This window comes from Carassius gibelio, chromosome A18 (assembly GCF_023724105.1).
Source record: "Carassius gibelio isolate Cgi1373 ecotype wild population from Czech Republic chromosome A18, carGib1.2-hapl.c, whole genome shotgun sequence".
In the NCBI taxonomy this organism is placed as follows: domain Eukaryota; kingdom Metazoa; phylum Chordata; class Actinopteri; order Cypriniformes; family Cyprinidae; genus Carassius; species Carassius gibelio.
In genome coordinates this window covers 14,468,937-14,486,166 of record NC_068388.1, presented here as the reverse complement: position 1 = coordinate 14,486,166, position 17,230 = coordinate 14,468,937, and the positions used below count along the sequence as shown (strand labels likewise).

Sequence of the window (17,230 nt, the reverse complement as noted above, 5' to 3'; positions counted from 1 at the left end):
CTATGCTTTTTATAACTGCATTGTATGTTCTGCTTTATTTTTGTACAGTTGATTTTTTTTCTCATCCACATTTTTTTTGGAGGAAGCCTGACCTAGACGTACATACAGATGACTCATTATTCAGAATAGACGTTGAAGTGATTCTGTCAAGCCGAAGTAGTCACAGAGGAGAGGGGGAAGTGGCCTGTGTCCCTTGAGGTCAGAGCACTTACTGCAAAGTCAATAGTGGAAAGGTAAGCCAGGAGAACAGTGGTGAAAAAAAAACATATACAGCATCTGTAAATATACCCTGTCATTCAGAGTGCCTGTCTAAGCATTTTTAAATAAGAGCTTAATAATTATTATTATTATTATTAATCATATTTAAACAATGTATTATCAACAAAGTTCACAGACCATAGGGGATCTGCGTTGGTACTGTGAGGGTCTGCTAATTATAGCTTGATCACAAACTAATTTATTTAAAAATATAAATATGCAATAAAAAAAGATCCAATAACTTCAATGAAAGCTTGAGTTAGGAAGGAGTTTACCACATTAAAATTAATAAGAGAATTAAAATGTAATGAAACATATGACTCCATAGATCAACAGTGTTAAATCTAAACAAATGTTATACATTAATATTGTACTATATGCATATTATTTAAGACCAAACCTGACTAACAAAGGAAAATGAGTGAGTTGAAAATCTGCATTTTACAACGTCCATGGAAAGAAGCATGCGATTTAAAGTATTTTAAGTATGAATACTAATCTTGTACATTTGTACAACCCACAATTATCAACAGAAATGGCAGCTTTTGTCTTCTGTTGCTAGTGTTTCTGAAGTAGGTGCCTAATTTTTTATTTAATTTAATTTTTTACCACCCACCATCAATGATTTTTCTTTTCACAGCAGGGCATCAAAATGTAGGGGATTTGAAAGGCGTTTCAAGTGATGCAAGTCCTGACAGGTATTTATGGACCTGTAGCATTATAAGATCCAAGTAATAGTTACACAAATGTAAAAATGATGTCATTATTTACAAACTTGTTTGACTTTCTTGTTTTATTATGTTGTTCCAAACCTGTGTGACTTTCTAAGCCTGGTCATACCTGCATGATTTTCTTTCTTCTGTGAAACATAAGATATTTTGACGAATGCTTCAGCTTTTTTGTCTATATGAGTAATGTCAGCGCATTGATCAATGTTTTGATTTAATTAAATATCAATCTGTAAATTGAATTGAACCCATTTTGCTTCAAAAGACTAGGAATACCAGTAGAGTCGTTTTGATTATTTTCATGCAACGTTTAATGTCTTTTTTGGGGGTTTGAGTCCCATTGATATTTATCATATAGACAAAAACTGCTGACACATTCTTCATGATATCTTCTTGTATTCTCCACAGAATAACAAGAGTGAGTAATCGGTGACGAAATAGTGACTGAAGTCACATGATCATGCAGTTGAAGCGCTCAAACATTGCTTATTACTTAACAATCAATGAAGTTAAACTCTTTACAAGTGCAGTCACTTACCATCACCCATTAATTAATGTTACAGTACACAATTTATGTATCATTTCAGATGGAGATGATTGTTATGCCTCAAGTCTTAACTCACCTCCTCAAACAGCTCCAAGCTGTATGTATTATCGTCATCAGCAAAGTAGACGATTCCTGCCTGGCTGCTGTTGGATTTGAAAGTCTCCCGTAGCCATCTCAGAGCCAGGTTTCTCTGCATGGTGCCACGTGGAATCCTGGGATCTCTCGTGTCCCCTCGCAGCTTGTAGTTCCGTGGGGTCTCCACATTGAGGTGTGTGTAATTCAGCCCCGTTTCCCTCAGAAGCCTCGTGACCAGTGGAGTTCTCCTCTGAGAGTCCTCGACCAGAATCCAGTGCAGGTTGGGCACATGGAGGAAGGTGTTAGCCAATCGTGTTAGCTCGGCCTTCTGCACGGGGCGGCTGTATGTTGGAGTGATGACGTGGATGGTGGGCAATACATCAGACCAGGGAGGAGGTCTTGTGTACACGTATTCTGTACGGACCACCTCCACTATGTCCTTGTCCTGTGAGCAATATTCCTTTGAGTCTGTGGCTGGTCCAGTGTCGTGCCTAGTCTCTGTCCCGTCATCTGCCAGACAGAAAAAGAGAATTAAGACATTAGCGGACCCCGGGGCTGCTCTCTTTATGTCTGACACATGCCACAAACCTTAGATGAGTACCTGCTAGCCGTTGCCGGTGGATGGTTAGACGCTCTGGTATGATTAAGATCTCTTTTACTAGATGGTGACAGACTGGAGAGGGTGAGAGCAGGAACCGTGAGATCATAATACGGTTACTCCACAAGGGTTAAAGGCACTGATTTAAACCCATAAAGCACATGTTCTGCATGATCTGCTCTTGAATTCTTAATGGGATAGTTCAGACAAAAAGAAACATTCTCATGTCTTTCTAAAACTATGACTTTCTTACTTGAGGCAGAAAAGGAGACATTTTGGAGAATATTCTGGCATATTTATAAAAAAGTATCAAAACACACCAAACAAGTTAATAATGCTAATAATAGCACCGGTAATATCAATACGACTCACAGTATTCTTGGAAAAAGTACTTAGCATCTAAGCTGCAGTAATGTTTCATGACTGTTCCTGTGATTTGAGCATTTTGTTGGGTGGGAATACTGATCAGATTTATCACAAATAAGGCATTCACTTGGCCTTGAAAGACTTGAAATGAGGCCTGATTGGTTTGATATACTTACAATAATTATTTTTCAATAATAATAATAATAATAATAATTATATATATTGGCCTTGTATGTCTTTATTGGACAAGACGGGGACATCAACTATAATAATACTCATTAATACTCATTAAATGAATCTAAAAATAAAAATAAAAAATGTAATCCGTTGAAACTGTTTCAGAAAAATCTGACATTAGAATAGAGCTAAGGTTTATGCAGCAATGTGGCTTTGAAACAATTCTAATGTCTATGGCAGAGGTCTCCAATGAGGTCCAAAGACATGCAGAATTGAATTCCAGTGTTAAACATCAGCTAATCAAGGTCTTTGCAACTTCTCGAAACACCCAGGCAGGTGTACTGGAGAAATCTGGTGTTAAACTGCAGGTCTGTGAACCTCCAACATGGATTAAAGAGCCGTGGTCTATGGCAACATACTGAACTGATTTTTTATAAAATTAAACATATGGTGTTATGGATAAAGAGACACACAGAGGTTACCTCAGTCACCCCATACATGAGCAGTGCTGTAACTGTAAACACTAATTATAGGCATTATACAGAGGTAAGATGAAAATTTAAATGCAATCAAAACTTTTCTAAAGACAGTCAGTCAGTTCTCTTCAAAGATACAGCAAATTCAAATTAAGACACCCACCACAAACAAAATTTACAGGAATGTATATTATTGAGAAGTGGTTAAATGTAGGCATTTGTTTAGGCCGTTGTGTAAAAACCTACTCCTGGAGGGCCAACATCCTGCAGAGTTTAGCTCCAATCTGCTCTAACACACCTGCCTCAAAGTTTCTAGTAATCCATTCAAAGATTTTCAATTACTGGTTGAGGTGTGTATAATTGGGGTTGGAGCTAAATTCCCATACCTTTCATTTCAGTTTATTGACTGCAATGGTTTCTCGGTGAAAGTAATGAGCTTTTATGGAAGAGTGGAAGCGCACAGCTGGAAAGGGGCGGAATGGTTGCAAAATAATCATTTTATCTTGATTATTATTTTTTTTCATAATCGGTGGAAGCTGAAATTGAAACTTTATTCTGATTAATCACACAGCTCTAGTGTTACCAATTTTTTTTTTTTTTCAGAATATTTTCACAAAATGATGGTGTGGGCAGTTCAAGCACATTCCTGCTGATAGGAATCGTGGTGGCACCTCACATATCAGATCTTTATCACTGTTCAATTAGTGCCCTGCTCTCACTTCAGACATATTAGCACCATTAGAATAACACACTCCATTAACAGTCCAGATGTTCACTGACTCCTAGGCATCATACAAACTCGCATTAATTGCTTCATGATAACTTCTATGAATACATTCTCCATAAGCTGACTGTATCGACATGTACATATGGATGCATAGATCTTCAAATGCTGGGGATTGTATTTCCCTGTAGTTTGAGCTAGAGGTGGTCAGTGACTAATGGATTGTCATGAAGCCATTAGATTGACCCCAAAAATAACAGTTTATGTTTTTATGTAAGTGCTAAAATAGCTGATTACATGCAAACAAGTAATTTGAAGTTAAACCCAACAGAAATGCTCCTCAGAGTGTGATTTTATTGGAGAAATCATCTGCAGCTGAATAAACGAGAAGCTGTTGGGTAATTTCATTGGAGTCAGAGGACTCTTAAAGTAAGGCACATTAACTGAAACTCATCTGATGTGTTACAAACTGGGATTTGTGTTAATCTACATGTCTATATCTATAGTTATTCAATCTATAGTTATTTTTTATGTCACATGAAATGAAAGCACACTGTGCTGAAAGACGGAGTATATTTAGTTAATTCACGATTTTGTGGTTGCTTAGAAAGAAAACAAGTGGTAAGAAGATAAATATTGTTTAGCCACACCCTTTTAAAGCTCTTTTAAAGATCATTTTGCACCGAGAATAATATTATGCTATATATTTCTTTCTAACGTGACCTTGAGCTCAAATTAATAGACTTGCTGAGTTTATCAGGGTGTATTAGGCTTTGTTATTAGGCTCTCAATGTCAAATGCAGAAATGTTAATCCATGCATTTATGACCTCAAGGTTAGATTATTGTAATGCTTTATTGTGTGGTTGTTCTGCACGCTTGGTAAACAAACTACAGCTAGTCCAAAATGCAGCAGCAAGAGTTCTTACTAGAACCAGGAAGTATGACCATATTAGCGCGGTCCTGTCAACACTGCACTGGCTCCCTATCAAACATCGTATAGATTTTAAAATATTGCTTATTACTTATAAAGCCATGAATGGTTTAGCACCTCTTGCAGTTTAAATCTATATTAACCTGGCTTCCACATAACATACTAATATGCTTTTAATATCCAAATCCGATAAAAGATTTTTAGGCTGCATTAATTAGGTAAACCAGGAACACTTCCCATAACACCCGATGTACTTACTACATCATTAGAAGAATGACATCTACGCTAATATTAGTCTGTTTCTCTCTTATTCCGAGGTCACTGCAGTCACCTGGATCCAGTACGTATCCAGACCAGATGGTGGCTCAGCACCTAGAAAGGACCTCTATTGCCCCAGATACAGATCCCCTGTAAAGACCTTGTCTCAGATGACCACCAGGACAAGACCACAGGAAACAGATGATTCTTCTGCACAATCTGACTTTGCTGCAGCCCGGAATTGAACTACTGGTTTCGTCTGGTCAGAGGAGAACTGGCCCCCCAACTGAGCCTGGTTTCTCCCAAGGATTTTTTCTCCATTCTGTCACCGATGGAGTTTCGATTCCTTGCCGCTGTCGCCTCTGGCTTCCTAGTTCGGGTCACTTCATCTACAGCGATATCGTTGACTTGATTGCAAATAAATGCACAGACACTATTTAACTGAACAGAGATGACATCACTGAAGTCAATGATGAACTGCCTTTAACTATCATTTTGCATTATTGAGACACTGTTTTCCAAATGAATGTTGTTCAGTTGCTTTGACGCAATGTATTTTGTTTAAAGTGCTATATGAATAAAGGTGACTTGACTTGGTGCAGAAATTTGTACTTTTGATTGATAACAGAATTGGCAATGAAAACATGTTAAATGTGTAAGAGAGACTGGTACCCTTTCGGATGGCAAACAGGGGGGCAATTGCACTTTGGTGCCACACAGTGATGAGGAGGGTCCATGGTAACACAATCAACACGATGGCAAGAATATCTCTTCTCTTCGGCATCTCCAGGATTGGTTCTATGTCTGGTCATTACCTAAGAGAGGGAAATGAAGAATCAGACACTAGAGACTATATAAATGGAAAAATGGGAACCTCATAAGTGTCAGGGAATTTAAATCTGATCAAAATGACTATCATCACTTTTTTATTTGAGCTCCATGTGGCCAAGTAAAATAATAAACCACTAAACTGTCAGTCTCAGATCTCTGGTTACTTTGTTTAGTGACCAAAGAAGGATCTTAGGTCTCTTTTTCATGGTTTCCTCAAAATATAACCACACCAAACATTACAGAAACATCATAGATAAAGTAATTCAAAGCCCTGACATAAAACAAATTATAGGTGAAAAGATTCTGTATGATGGGCATCTTGTACAAAAGACAGAATTAAAGGGAATTTGGGGGAAAATGGAATTCATTGTAAAGGAAATAATGTCTTTTTGTTTAGGACATTTCACATTTGAGTGACAGCAACAAGTTTTACCTCGTCCTGGTTTAGGTCTGATGATAACAACTTACCCATGTCTTGTTTATGAATTATTTATTAAGACAAATTAACTGAAAGACTACCAAGAAAGCAAGTTGATTAATTCACAACATGCACACGTTTATCGTAATGCACGGTTACTACAGAGCCCCGCAGATGACATAGAGACAAAAAATTATATATTTCTTGTTGCTACAAATTAAGAATGAATTCCTTCATTCTATTAATCAGTTGTCTTGTTTTAGTAAATGTGGTCACGTTATAAAAATTTGTTTCCTCATCAGGTTGCCCATGCTGATCCCTGTACACCACTGAAAGTGCCAACAGTGGGCATCAGAAGTGGACCACTGAGCAATGTAACGTGGTGGCGTGGTCTGATGAATCACATTTTCCTTTACATCTCATAGATGGCTAGATGCGTGTTTGTCAATTAGCTGGAAAACACATGGCACCAGGATGCACTATTGGAAGAACGCAAGCGGGCGAAGGCAGTGTGATGCTTTGGGCAATGTTCTGCTGGGAAACCTAGGGTCCTGCCATCCATGTGGATGTTACTATGACACGTACCACCTACCTAAGCATTGTTGCAGACCATGTACACTGTTTCATGGAAATGCTATTCTCATGTGTCAATGTGCCCTGCCATAAAGCAAAAATGGCTAAGGAATAATTTAAGAACCACAACAATGTGTTTAAGGTGTTAACTCGGCCCCCAAATTTCCCAGATCTCTATCCAATTGATTATCTGTGATGTGCTGAACAAAGCAAGTCAGATCCGTAGAGGCTCCACCTCGCAACTTACAGGACTTTAAGGATCTGCTGTTAACATCTTGGTGCCAGATACCACAGCACACCTGTCTGTGCCTCATCAACTTAGGGCTGTTTTTGCAGCAAATGGGGGACCAACACAATATTACGAATTTGGAATATATATATATATTATTAAAATAAAATATATTTTAAATCATTTAAATCTACTTACCACTAGATAATTTCGCCTAGTCTTCTGCAAAAATAGAAACAGATTTTTGCTTTTTGAATGCATATGATGCCTGACATCCAAAATAATTTGACTTATCAAGGGGGCTACACTCTGACTTCTTGCATTTAATTTTATATTATAAAATTGTCTTTATTAGTGAAACGATATCAACTGAATTATTAATTAGTCCACCTATATTTGTTTCTTGTATCAAAAGATGAATAGTGCATTCAAGTTGTCTGTGAGCTATGAAGGAAAATGTAAACATAGTTTTTTTTTTTTTTTTTTTTTTTTTAACTGACAGTTTTCAGTCAAGTGACTGGTTCGAAGACCTGGACGCCAAAACTTCCATAGAACTGGAGCATAACCCTGACGATTTTTTTTTTATCTGTTCCAATCCAAAAAATATTTAGATCATCTTCTCAAAAGAATAAAAAACTGACGTGTGAACAAAATGCATGGTTTGGCCATTAGCAATCCATAATCACCCACCGCAATATTTCAATCACTAAAAACAGCGGGTCATTCTAAAACGTTTGATGTGAAAACACTTAAAGTGCCTTTTAAACGGTTATATTAAAAAGATCAAATTCAGTACACATCTTATTGATTACGCACTCAATTTTATTTGACTTTATGCAAATAAGCAAATGAGCCCGGAACATGAACGCAATGCGCTAAATGGTGCTGCGTCTTCTTTATAATGGTTTTCTATGGAAAACATTTAAAAATAAAGTGTATCCTTAATTTGGCATTTAAATATCACTTTCTTACTACATTATTACATAGACAGTAAAAGCATTATTAATTAATGCAAACCTAAAAAAAAAAAAAAAAAAAAAGCGGCGGTCAGTTTTGCCCTCCATGTGGGCGTTCCTTTAAGGGTGGGACGTCACGTAAGAAACTATTATAATAGGTTTGCAATCACGTGATTCTGATGACGCGCGAAATTCAGATGGAAAAGCAGAATGGATGAGATGGAGGAAAGTCCGTACTCTACTGGTTTAAGCACTATTACAAGATGAAGGTACAACAGAAAATCACAACATATGTTGGACGTGATCCTAATGTTATGAAGAGGAGCGATATTTCAACTAAATGTAAATACTTGCCTGGCATCGAGGCGGATATAGGCTAAGCAACAAATTTAACTCTGATTGTAAACAAAGCATTTTAAAATTGAAATAATATGAGGGATGCGGGATATGTCACTCCTGAATTGCTGCATGTACAGGGCATGTGGCCGTTGGTCCTGTTAGCAGCACATAAAACAACTTTTATTCAAATTCTTAATTGACTGATTATAGCCTAGAAAGTGAACTAATAGCACGTCCATATAATCACTAAAAAGCATTCATTCACTTCAATTCATCGCAATCTTACAATGTAACGTCATAATAAATAAAGCACTAAACTGCACATAAAATATCTTATTTACAGTTTCTAACGTTACGTGTAGCGTTTGGCATTGCATGCATTCAGTCTCCTGGTGATTGCATGAGAGTTGGCAGCCCTGTATCTTTTTATATATTTATTTATTGATACCTTAATATAGTATTAACCATTTGCACGCATGAGCATTATCCGACCAGGCTCCTCCCGAAAGCAGACGCAGTTTAAGAGAAACTTTTTCTGTAAAATTCTTGCCTTTAGCCCCCTTTTCCATACATGAGAAAAGCTACTAGTGGTTTCTAGCTTTTTCTGATTTCATCACCAACAACGCAAAACATTTGAGTGTCTGCAAGCGATTCATTCACACACACACACACACACACACACACACACACACACACATATATATATAATTAACTTCCTGCCCTCCAGCTGCATTTTGCACCACAACAATGACGTCATGTGCAAACCAGTCTCCACTCCAATCCACGATGAAGACGAGGGAACGAATTATTTTCAAAGCCATGATTAAACGAAAATTAGAGAATAAAATGAGTCGTGGGAAGAAATTATTAATTTGAGGCCAGATATATATTTTCCGTCATGTCTCGCAAATTATAGTACATATTTTGGAATAAAAACCACACAAAAAATTATAAAAGTGTAGGAGTTTGCTTCACTGGATGTTGCTGTCAGTCATTTAAAATGTATATCGTTAAACGTTTTGCTACGAAACCTACATCTTACCTTCACCGTGGCAAACGGAGCGTGACAGGAATTCAAACAGTAAAGCCCGCCTTTGATTTGATTGGCCACCTCAATCACTCAATGAGCGCTCAACATGTCATAAAGAGCTGTGCGTAATGAATGGACCACAAAAGATTTTTTGTATGAAGGTGTAATGTGGGATAGTCGTTTGTTATGTGGTATGTCTTTCTGTTTTGTATGTTTTGAAGTTTAAATAAATGTATAAAAAAAAATGAATGGACCACAGGACAGCATTAAGAAAATCAAATTAGTCCCTATTTGGCCATATTTTATTATTGTTCGGGTAGGAAACCACATCTCCCAAATAACTGTCAAGACACAGGAGGACTAAACGGAATATATCCAACAAGAGCATAAAACACGCTCGAATAACGCCATCGCTAGACCAGCAGTTTTGATGAATGGCGATTGTAATCAAGGTAAAGACAATTGTTTTTACCGTTAAACCTTTTATAAAACGTAAATATATATATATATATATATATATATATTTAAATTCGAAGAGACAAAAGTCACATCGTTTGGAATGCTTTTTAATCAGACCCAAAACTATGTGAACATAGAGCGCTGAACACTCTCATGCCGTATGTTTCACTCGTCGTTAGTAGAAGCCGGAGGACGCGCTCGCGCAGAAAGTCATAGTATCTAATAACTTTTGACGTGTCAGGAAACCGTACAGCTATCGCTTAGCTGAATAAAAAGCAGAAACGTTCTGACTTTTTCGTTATGTGTCTGGAGGGGTTTCAGTGTTAATAGTGAGTTAGTGCAACCTAGTAGTAAAGAAAACACATTGAAAACGATATTGACAATTGTATGTGTGTTTTTCAAGTCATCCCCAGGTAATAAATAAAGTATATAAATGATATAAATGATAACATCCTTATTGACATATCATTTATTACAGTACAAAAACTATAAAATATATTTTCGGCCTTATTCTGTAAAAAAGAAAAAAAAAAAGAAAACGAAGTTAAAATCATAAAATTGTCATTAGTTTTATGTCATTCAAAATATCTAGAATATTGGTTATTGTCCAGCAGTGAATTTGATTTTGATTTGATTGCCGATTAAAAGAGAGAATACATTTTTAATAGTTGTTGTTGTTGTTATTATTATCATGTTCAATTAGATAAAAACTGTTCAATTAGATAAAACCTAAGTATTATTACATTTGTCACCTCTGTCCACTTCACTTCTGAAATGATGTCTACACCTCTGGATGTAGAGAAGTCGAACATGTTTATTTATAATGTAGTTTTTGTTGTTTTATTTGGCAAGTGAAGCATATAATTATTATTATTACTCATACTTTTAATATTATATTTAAAGCTTCACATACCAATTTTTTTTTTATCATAAATAAAGTTATTAGTATTCATTATTATTATTGTTAACATTATTATTGTTAACTTCTCACCCTTAGTTACAAAAGACGGATGGCCACGAGCGTGAGGTCCAGCTGTGACGACCGCATGCTGGAGGTCATCCACCATGCTGCTGGCTCCCAGAGCATCTCATGCTGCGGTCCAAAGTTCCTAAAACACACAAAAGACAGACATCTTTGATGCACAAACTGCAGCTTCTGTCTGTTAATTTCAGAGAAGACAACCACAAGGTATAGTTGATGAGACCATTATTTTGTTGTCTGTCTTCCACCTCCTGTTACAGTGATGAATGTTTCTTGGTCCCAAATCACAATATAATACCTAGTAGAGCAATCCAATGCTGATAAATGAATCCATTTGCATTTGGAGTGGCATTTGTTTGCTCTCACTCTCCTTTAATCTCAGTGGTAATATTTGCAATACAGGAACAGATGAATTAGCTGTCAGGTGCCCTTTGTGCCAAACCTCTTCCTAAGAGAATAATAATTCTGTTATGAAACTATTATCACTGAAACCCCTCCAGACACATATGAAAGCTGGGTATGATGACGCTGTGCCTTGAATCAAGCCTGTCTATGTGTGTGTGTGTAGGCTGTAGCACAAATGCTGGTTGACTGCAGTATAGCGACAGTGTATTTTTAGCTTCTCTGGAGGCAGAAAAATTGAAGAGAAGAGAGAGAGTTAATTTTTTTGAGAGCAGCATGGCCCCTATGTGTGTGTGTGTGTGTGTGTGTGTGTGTGTGTGTGTGTTTTCTGATTTTAAGCAGAAATACATGGTTAGAAATGCATGTGGTTGAATAACAACAGTATCTCTATCTACGAAAGGCTGACTGTACATAATCCCACTTATTACATGACTACTTGGCAAATAATTAAATAAATGGACATTTGTGAGAAGGAGATATTATAAGAGGGTAGCTGCCAAGGAAGACAATCTGTTTAGCATCATTATGCAAAAATAATGATTGTCATGCGTGTCTCTTTAGTAAAGCTGGTTCTGTGATTAGTAGGGAAATGCCGGTATAAAATTTTCCTGTTGCGGTTAATTGATAATGCTTTTAAATTTTGTTTTAAAAAGTGGTCATAATACAGTATAACAGGTAAAATAACTTTTTTTTTCTTATTACAAAAATAACTAAACATTTAAAACAATAAAGCAATAGAGAAAAATATATAAAAGTTAAATGTTTTACACATTAAAGTGCAAAAGAACTATAAAAACCAATAGTTATCACTTTACAATAAAATCTCATTAGTTAACCTTGGTTAATGCATTAACATGCAAGGCAAGGCAAGTTTATTTATATAGCACATTTCGTACACAATGGTAATTCAAAAAGAAAGTTAAAAAAAAAAGTAATGAAGAAAAATAATTACAAAAATAAAACAAAAAAAGCAATTTAAGACAGTTTAAAAATAGAAAATGATTTTACATAAAATACAGTGCAATGCATAAAATATAGTGTAATCAGTTCGGACATAGCATAGTGCTCATTCAATAAATGCACAGCTAAACAATGAGCAATAGCTACATTTGATATAGATGTTATTAATCTTTGTTAAAAAATCTTAAGTCAGTTGCAACTTCCAATTTTAGCAATGTGTTATTAAATATTGAAATACCTAAGATTAATGAATGTTCAGAATAATTTTTTTCATTGGCAGTTTATGTTAACTAATGAAGCCATAATGTAAAGTGTGAATGAACAATTAAAGATCAAAACACTTTCAAACAATATCTAGGGCATTTGTAGTCCAGATATATATTTAAAAAAATGAATATTTGAAGATAAATAGCCTATTAAGTCAAAATATTTCAGTAGTTGGCACTGTAATAAACACCATAGGGAAAACACAAAAGTCTACAAATGAAAATTTCAAATAACAGATTACAAAAAAAATTTTGTTTTGTTATCATTTACTCACCATGATGAAATATTTTGAGAAATCTCTCTCTCTCTCTCAATTCAATTCAGTTCAATTCAATTCAATATGTGCTTTATTGTCATGACAATTGTTACAATGTATTGCCAAAGCATAGTGTTTACATATATATGCAACAAAAACATGCATGTATATACATTTAAAAAGTAGAACAAATAACATTTAAAAATTCTACAATTGATAAATCAGTGTGGTGTGTGTGTGTTTGTAAATTTGTGGTGTGTGTAGGCTCATCACTGATTTGTTGACTCCTCCCTATTTTTGTGACAGGAATCAATGTATCTTGCTGCTAGTCTTTTTTTTTACCTAATAAATATTGAAGTTATGTTTTCTTGTTTAACATTTTGAAGTCAGGGTAAAGTATTTCAAATTTGGGATAACATTTCTTTCTAATTTCTTCATAGTTAGAGCAGCTGGTGAGGAAGTGTTGCTCTGTATCCACTTCTCCATGATTACAGTAAGGGCAGATAAAGGCTCTCTTTGGGCAGCCAGTGCTGTTAATATCTACCTGTCTCCATAGTCAGAGTATGATTGCTCAGTCTGTACCTCGTCATCTGTCTTCTCTTTACAGTTTTTTACTGTACTCAGATATCCTGCAGTTGTGTAGTCTCTATTTAGGGCCAAATAACATTCAAGTTTAATTTGTTTTTCTGTTGTTTCAGTCCAATAATTTAGATAATTTTCTTTCTGTGCTTTTATAATTTGGTTAGGCCAAATTTTGTGGATGGATATTTCAGTGTCCTGATGCTGGCTGTTGTTAGTCGTGTTAGTTTGTTTTTGGAGCTTCAGGACCATCTGAATCAGGGGACTTTTTTCATGGTTCACTTCATTGTTTTTAAGGGCTTTAAAATGGTAAGACTTGGGGTCGCTCGTTTTTAGGGGTTTCCAAAATTTGAGGGCTCGTTTCTCAATGATCATTAGAAGAGGGTATCTGCTTAATTATGCCCCGCATGTGTTGTTCGTAGTGTCACTTTGGACTCTGATGATACTCTTACAGAACTCCACATGCAGGGCTTCCATCAGATTTTTGTCCCATTTTTTCAAATTTGTGATTTGGGAGAGGACCCCACACTTCACTGCCATATAATGCAATAGGTTCTATGACTGATTGGAATATTTTGAGCCAGAGTCGAATTGGTATTTCAATTTGGATAGATTTATTTGATGGCATAAAAGGCCCTTGTCGCCTGCAGTTCATTCACAGCCAAATTTAGTTTGCAAATACCAGTTGCATTTATTTTCAGCCTGAGTTATGTGTAGTTTGTTGCATCTTCAATTTTGGTCATACCAAGGGGTGAAGTTGTCTCTTTCCCTGAACTCTGGGTCTTTTCTGGAATGTTAGTACTTTAGTTTTGTTAGGAATAATGGTCAGGGCCTAGTTCTGACAGAACATGTGCAGGATATCTAGATTCTGCTGTAGACCCTCTTCTGTTGGAGACCGCACAACCAGATCATCTGCAAACAGCAAGAGCTTAATGTTGGAGTCATGTAGTGTAAGGCCAGGTGCTGCTGATCTAGGAATTTCGCTAATTCAATAATGTAGATATTGAAGAGGGTCGGTGATAGTGGACAGCCCTGCCTCACAACCAGCCCTTGAGTGAAGAATTCTGTTCATTTATTTCCAATTTTAATTGTGCATTGATTCTTTGAATACATTGTTTTTATAATATTGTATGTTTTACCCCCAATATCTGGTTCTAGAAGTTTTGACGACAGACCTTCATGCCAAACTGAATCAAAGACCTTCTGGAAATCTACAAAGCAAGCAAATATTTTGGTTTTGCTTTGTTTAATGTATTTGTTGATCAGGGTGTGTAGGGTGAAGATGTGGTCTGATGTTTTATAATTTGGTATGAATCCAATCTGATCAAATGAAACTTCAAAATTATCTAAGATAACAGAGTGTGTTAAAAACGTAAAAGATTGTAAGACCAATAATTTTCTCCTGTTAAATTAAAGACAGAGACATTACTTATTGGAGCAAAAAACAGTAAACAGAATCTCATAGATTATAGTTTGCAACTAGACAAATGTACTGTTACTTTCTCTACAGTCAGAAATCTGGGTGCTATATTAAACAGCAACTTGTCTTTTGAAAACCATATTTCCCAAACAGCATTCTTCTATCTTAGAAACATTGCCAAGCTATGAAACATGTTATCTGTTTCTGATGCAGAAAAGCTAGTTCATGCATTACTGACCTCTAGACTCTAGATCCTCAATAAACAAGCTACAGGTAGTCCAAAATGCAGATGCTAGAGTCCTTACCGGGTCAAGAAAATATGATCATATTACCCCAATTCTACAGTCTCTGCACTGGCTACCTATTAGGGCTGTCACTTTTGTGAAAAAATCATTTTCGATTTTTAAGACATAAGTGGTCATTGAATCGATTGCTAAATCGATTTTCCATGTCTAAAAACACCAAATAACGGATTAAAGCTGCAGTAGGGAACTTTTGTAAAAATATATTTTTTACATTTTTTAAAAACCTGTCATTATGTCCCCGACAGTAGAATATGAGACAGATAATCTGTGAAAAAAATCAAGCTCCTCTGGCTCCTCCCAGTGGTCCTGTTGCCATTTGCAGTTACAGACCGTTCCCGGTAAAAAACAACCAATCAGAGCTGCGGTCCGTAACTTTGTTTGTGTTCAAAATTTAGAAAAATGTACATAATAAGTGAGTACATCATGAATCCATTTTCCAAAACATGTTTTTAGCTTGTCCTGAATCACTAGGGTACACCTATAATAAGTGTTTATATTCAGACTATTTTAGATTGCTTCGGGGATACCGCGGTGGAGTAACCCAGTACCTTTGTGATTCTTCATAGACATAAACAGAGAGAAGTAGTTCCGGCTACGATGTTCTTCCGCAAGACGCAAGCAGTTCTGTTTATTAACCGCTAGAGCGTCAAAAGTTACCTACTGCAGCTTTAATGTATAAAGAGTGTATTTATTGGCATGAAGTTTCGTGCAGAATAACAAACTGCAACAGGAGTGCAACATTCTCAAAACAAATATATGCAGAGTGGACTGCTGCAATAACAAAAATGAAAAACATCACTGCAGGCTTCAACCCGGCTGCATTTATGATTTAGGCAATTCAAAAATCGCCACATTTATTTTAAATAATGAATCAAACCATTTCAAACAAATGTTCAAAAAAGAAACTTTAAATGGACTTCACAGAATTGTCCACTTGGAGCAAATATTTTTCATCTGAAAATGTAATATCCAGTAAAAAAATAAAAATAATAGAAATATTGAAATATTTTAAGGGTGCAAAAATATCTCAATAATGTTTGAGATTTTAAACAACAATTTTATTGTTTTTATGTGGAAATAGTTCACAAACCAAGTTGAACCTTTAAGGAACAGAACTGAAAAGTAACAGAATTGACAGAATTATCCAGTGAACTGTAAATTATGTTACAAAATTGTCAGCATTGTTACTCTACCTTGGTAACAGAGTTTGACGGTAACAGAATTGACAATGTTATTGTATTTTTGACAAAAACTCCACTTACAAGCAGAAATGTTAAGAGCACGGCACTAATGAAATCATGACTTTAAATAACCTAGTGTGTGATCAGTAATAAAGTATATTTTCCTCTCAATATTGTGGTAAAAGTGTTGAAGTTCTACGAACTAACTGTTGATCAAATAACTTTTTAGATTCAAATATTTTCTCAAAGAGAACACACATACTTTTCAGTTTTTCAGATCTTGTGAGTAAAAGTGACATTATTTCCTGTATCATATATAGTTGTGGGAGATAATACCACCAATTTAAAGGCGAAGTATGGTACGGTAACAGAGTTGACGCAAAATTTATGGACACGCATTTTATAAGAAAAAAGTGTATTCCACGCACTGTAAACAATAACAACCAATCACAGCACACCATTCCACGCACTCTACAGTTATGGCAGGGCTTTGAATACACCTGGCCTCCTAGTTTTTCTCATCTACTTTGTGATCAACAAACAAGGGCTGCACGATAAATTGCATGTGATTGTCATGCGCATCTTGTCGGTAAATACCGGTTCTGTGATTAATAGTACCGGTAAATCTCCATCACGTGCTTTCAGATGGAAATTATTCAGATGCATTGAATACACGAGGCATAGAACAGTGACAAGCTATGCTATATCGCGTTCATCAGATGATGAATCGCATTCGATTATGAAAGCAATATTTCGTAGCTGGTCAGTGTTAGTGTTTTTATTAAAGTTTTTGTTAATACAGCACATAGCCCTAATCAACTAAATGAATATAACATGGCAAAGAAGAATGCACTTTTGGAAGTTGAATGTAAGGGAAATGTCATTTTAGAATTTCTGTGGTCTA

At 35.8% G+C, this 17,230-nt stretch overlaps 1 protein-coding gene across 5 annotated transcripts in view; it reads right to left on the bottom strand.

The window, feature by feature from the left end:
* Positions 1-17,230, bottom strand: part of LOC127934018 (galactosylgalactosylxylosylprotein 3-beta-glucuronosyltransferase 1) — a 76,260-nt gene that overhangs the window by 10,730 nt on the left and 48,300 nt on the right. For 2 of the 5 annotated variants that reach the window (XM_052531178.1, XM_052531179.1), the window contains exons 3-6: positions 10,966-11,083; positions 5,812-5,954; positions 2,210-2,281; positions 1,610-2,118 (exon numbers count right to left, since the gene is read on the bottom strand). In XM_052531178.1, the coding sequence (XP_052387138.1) occupies positions 1,610-2,118; positions 2,210-2,281; positions 5,812-5,923 (693 nt within the window). In that variant the 5' untranslated portion in view covers positions 5,924-5,954; positions 10,966-11,083. Of the gene's footprint in view, positions 1-1,609; positions 2,119-2,209; positions 2,282-5,811; positions 5,955-9,527; positions 9,616-10,965; positions 11,084-17,230 lie in introns of those variants that run through there. The other 3 variants (XM_052531181.1, XM_052531183.1, XM_052531180.1) reach the window with 3 other exon arrangements.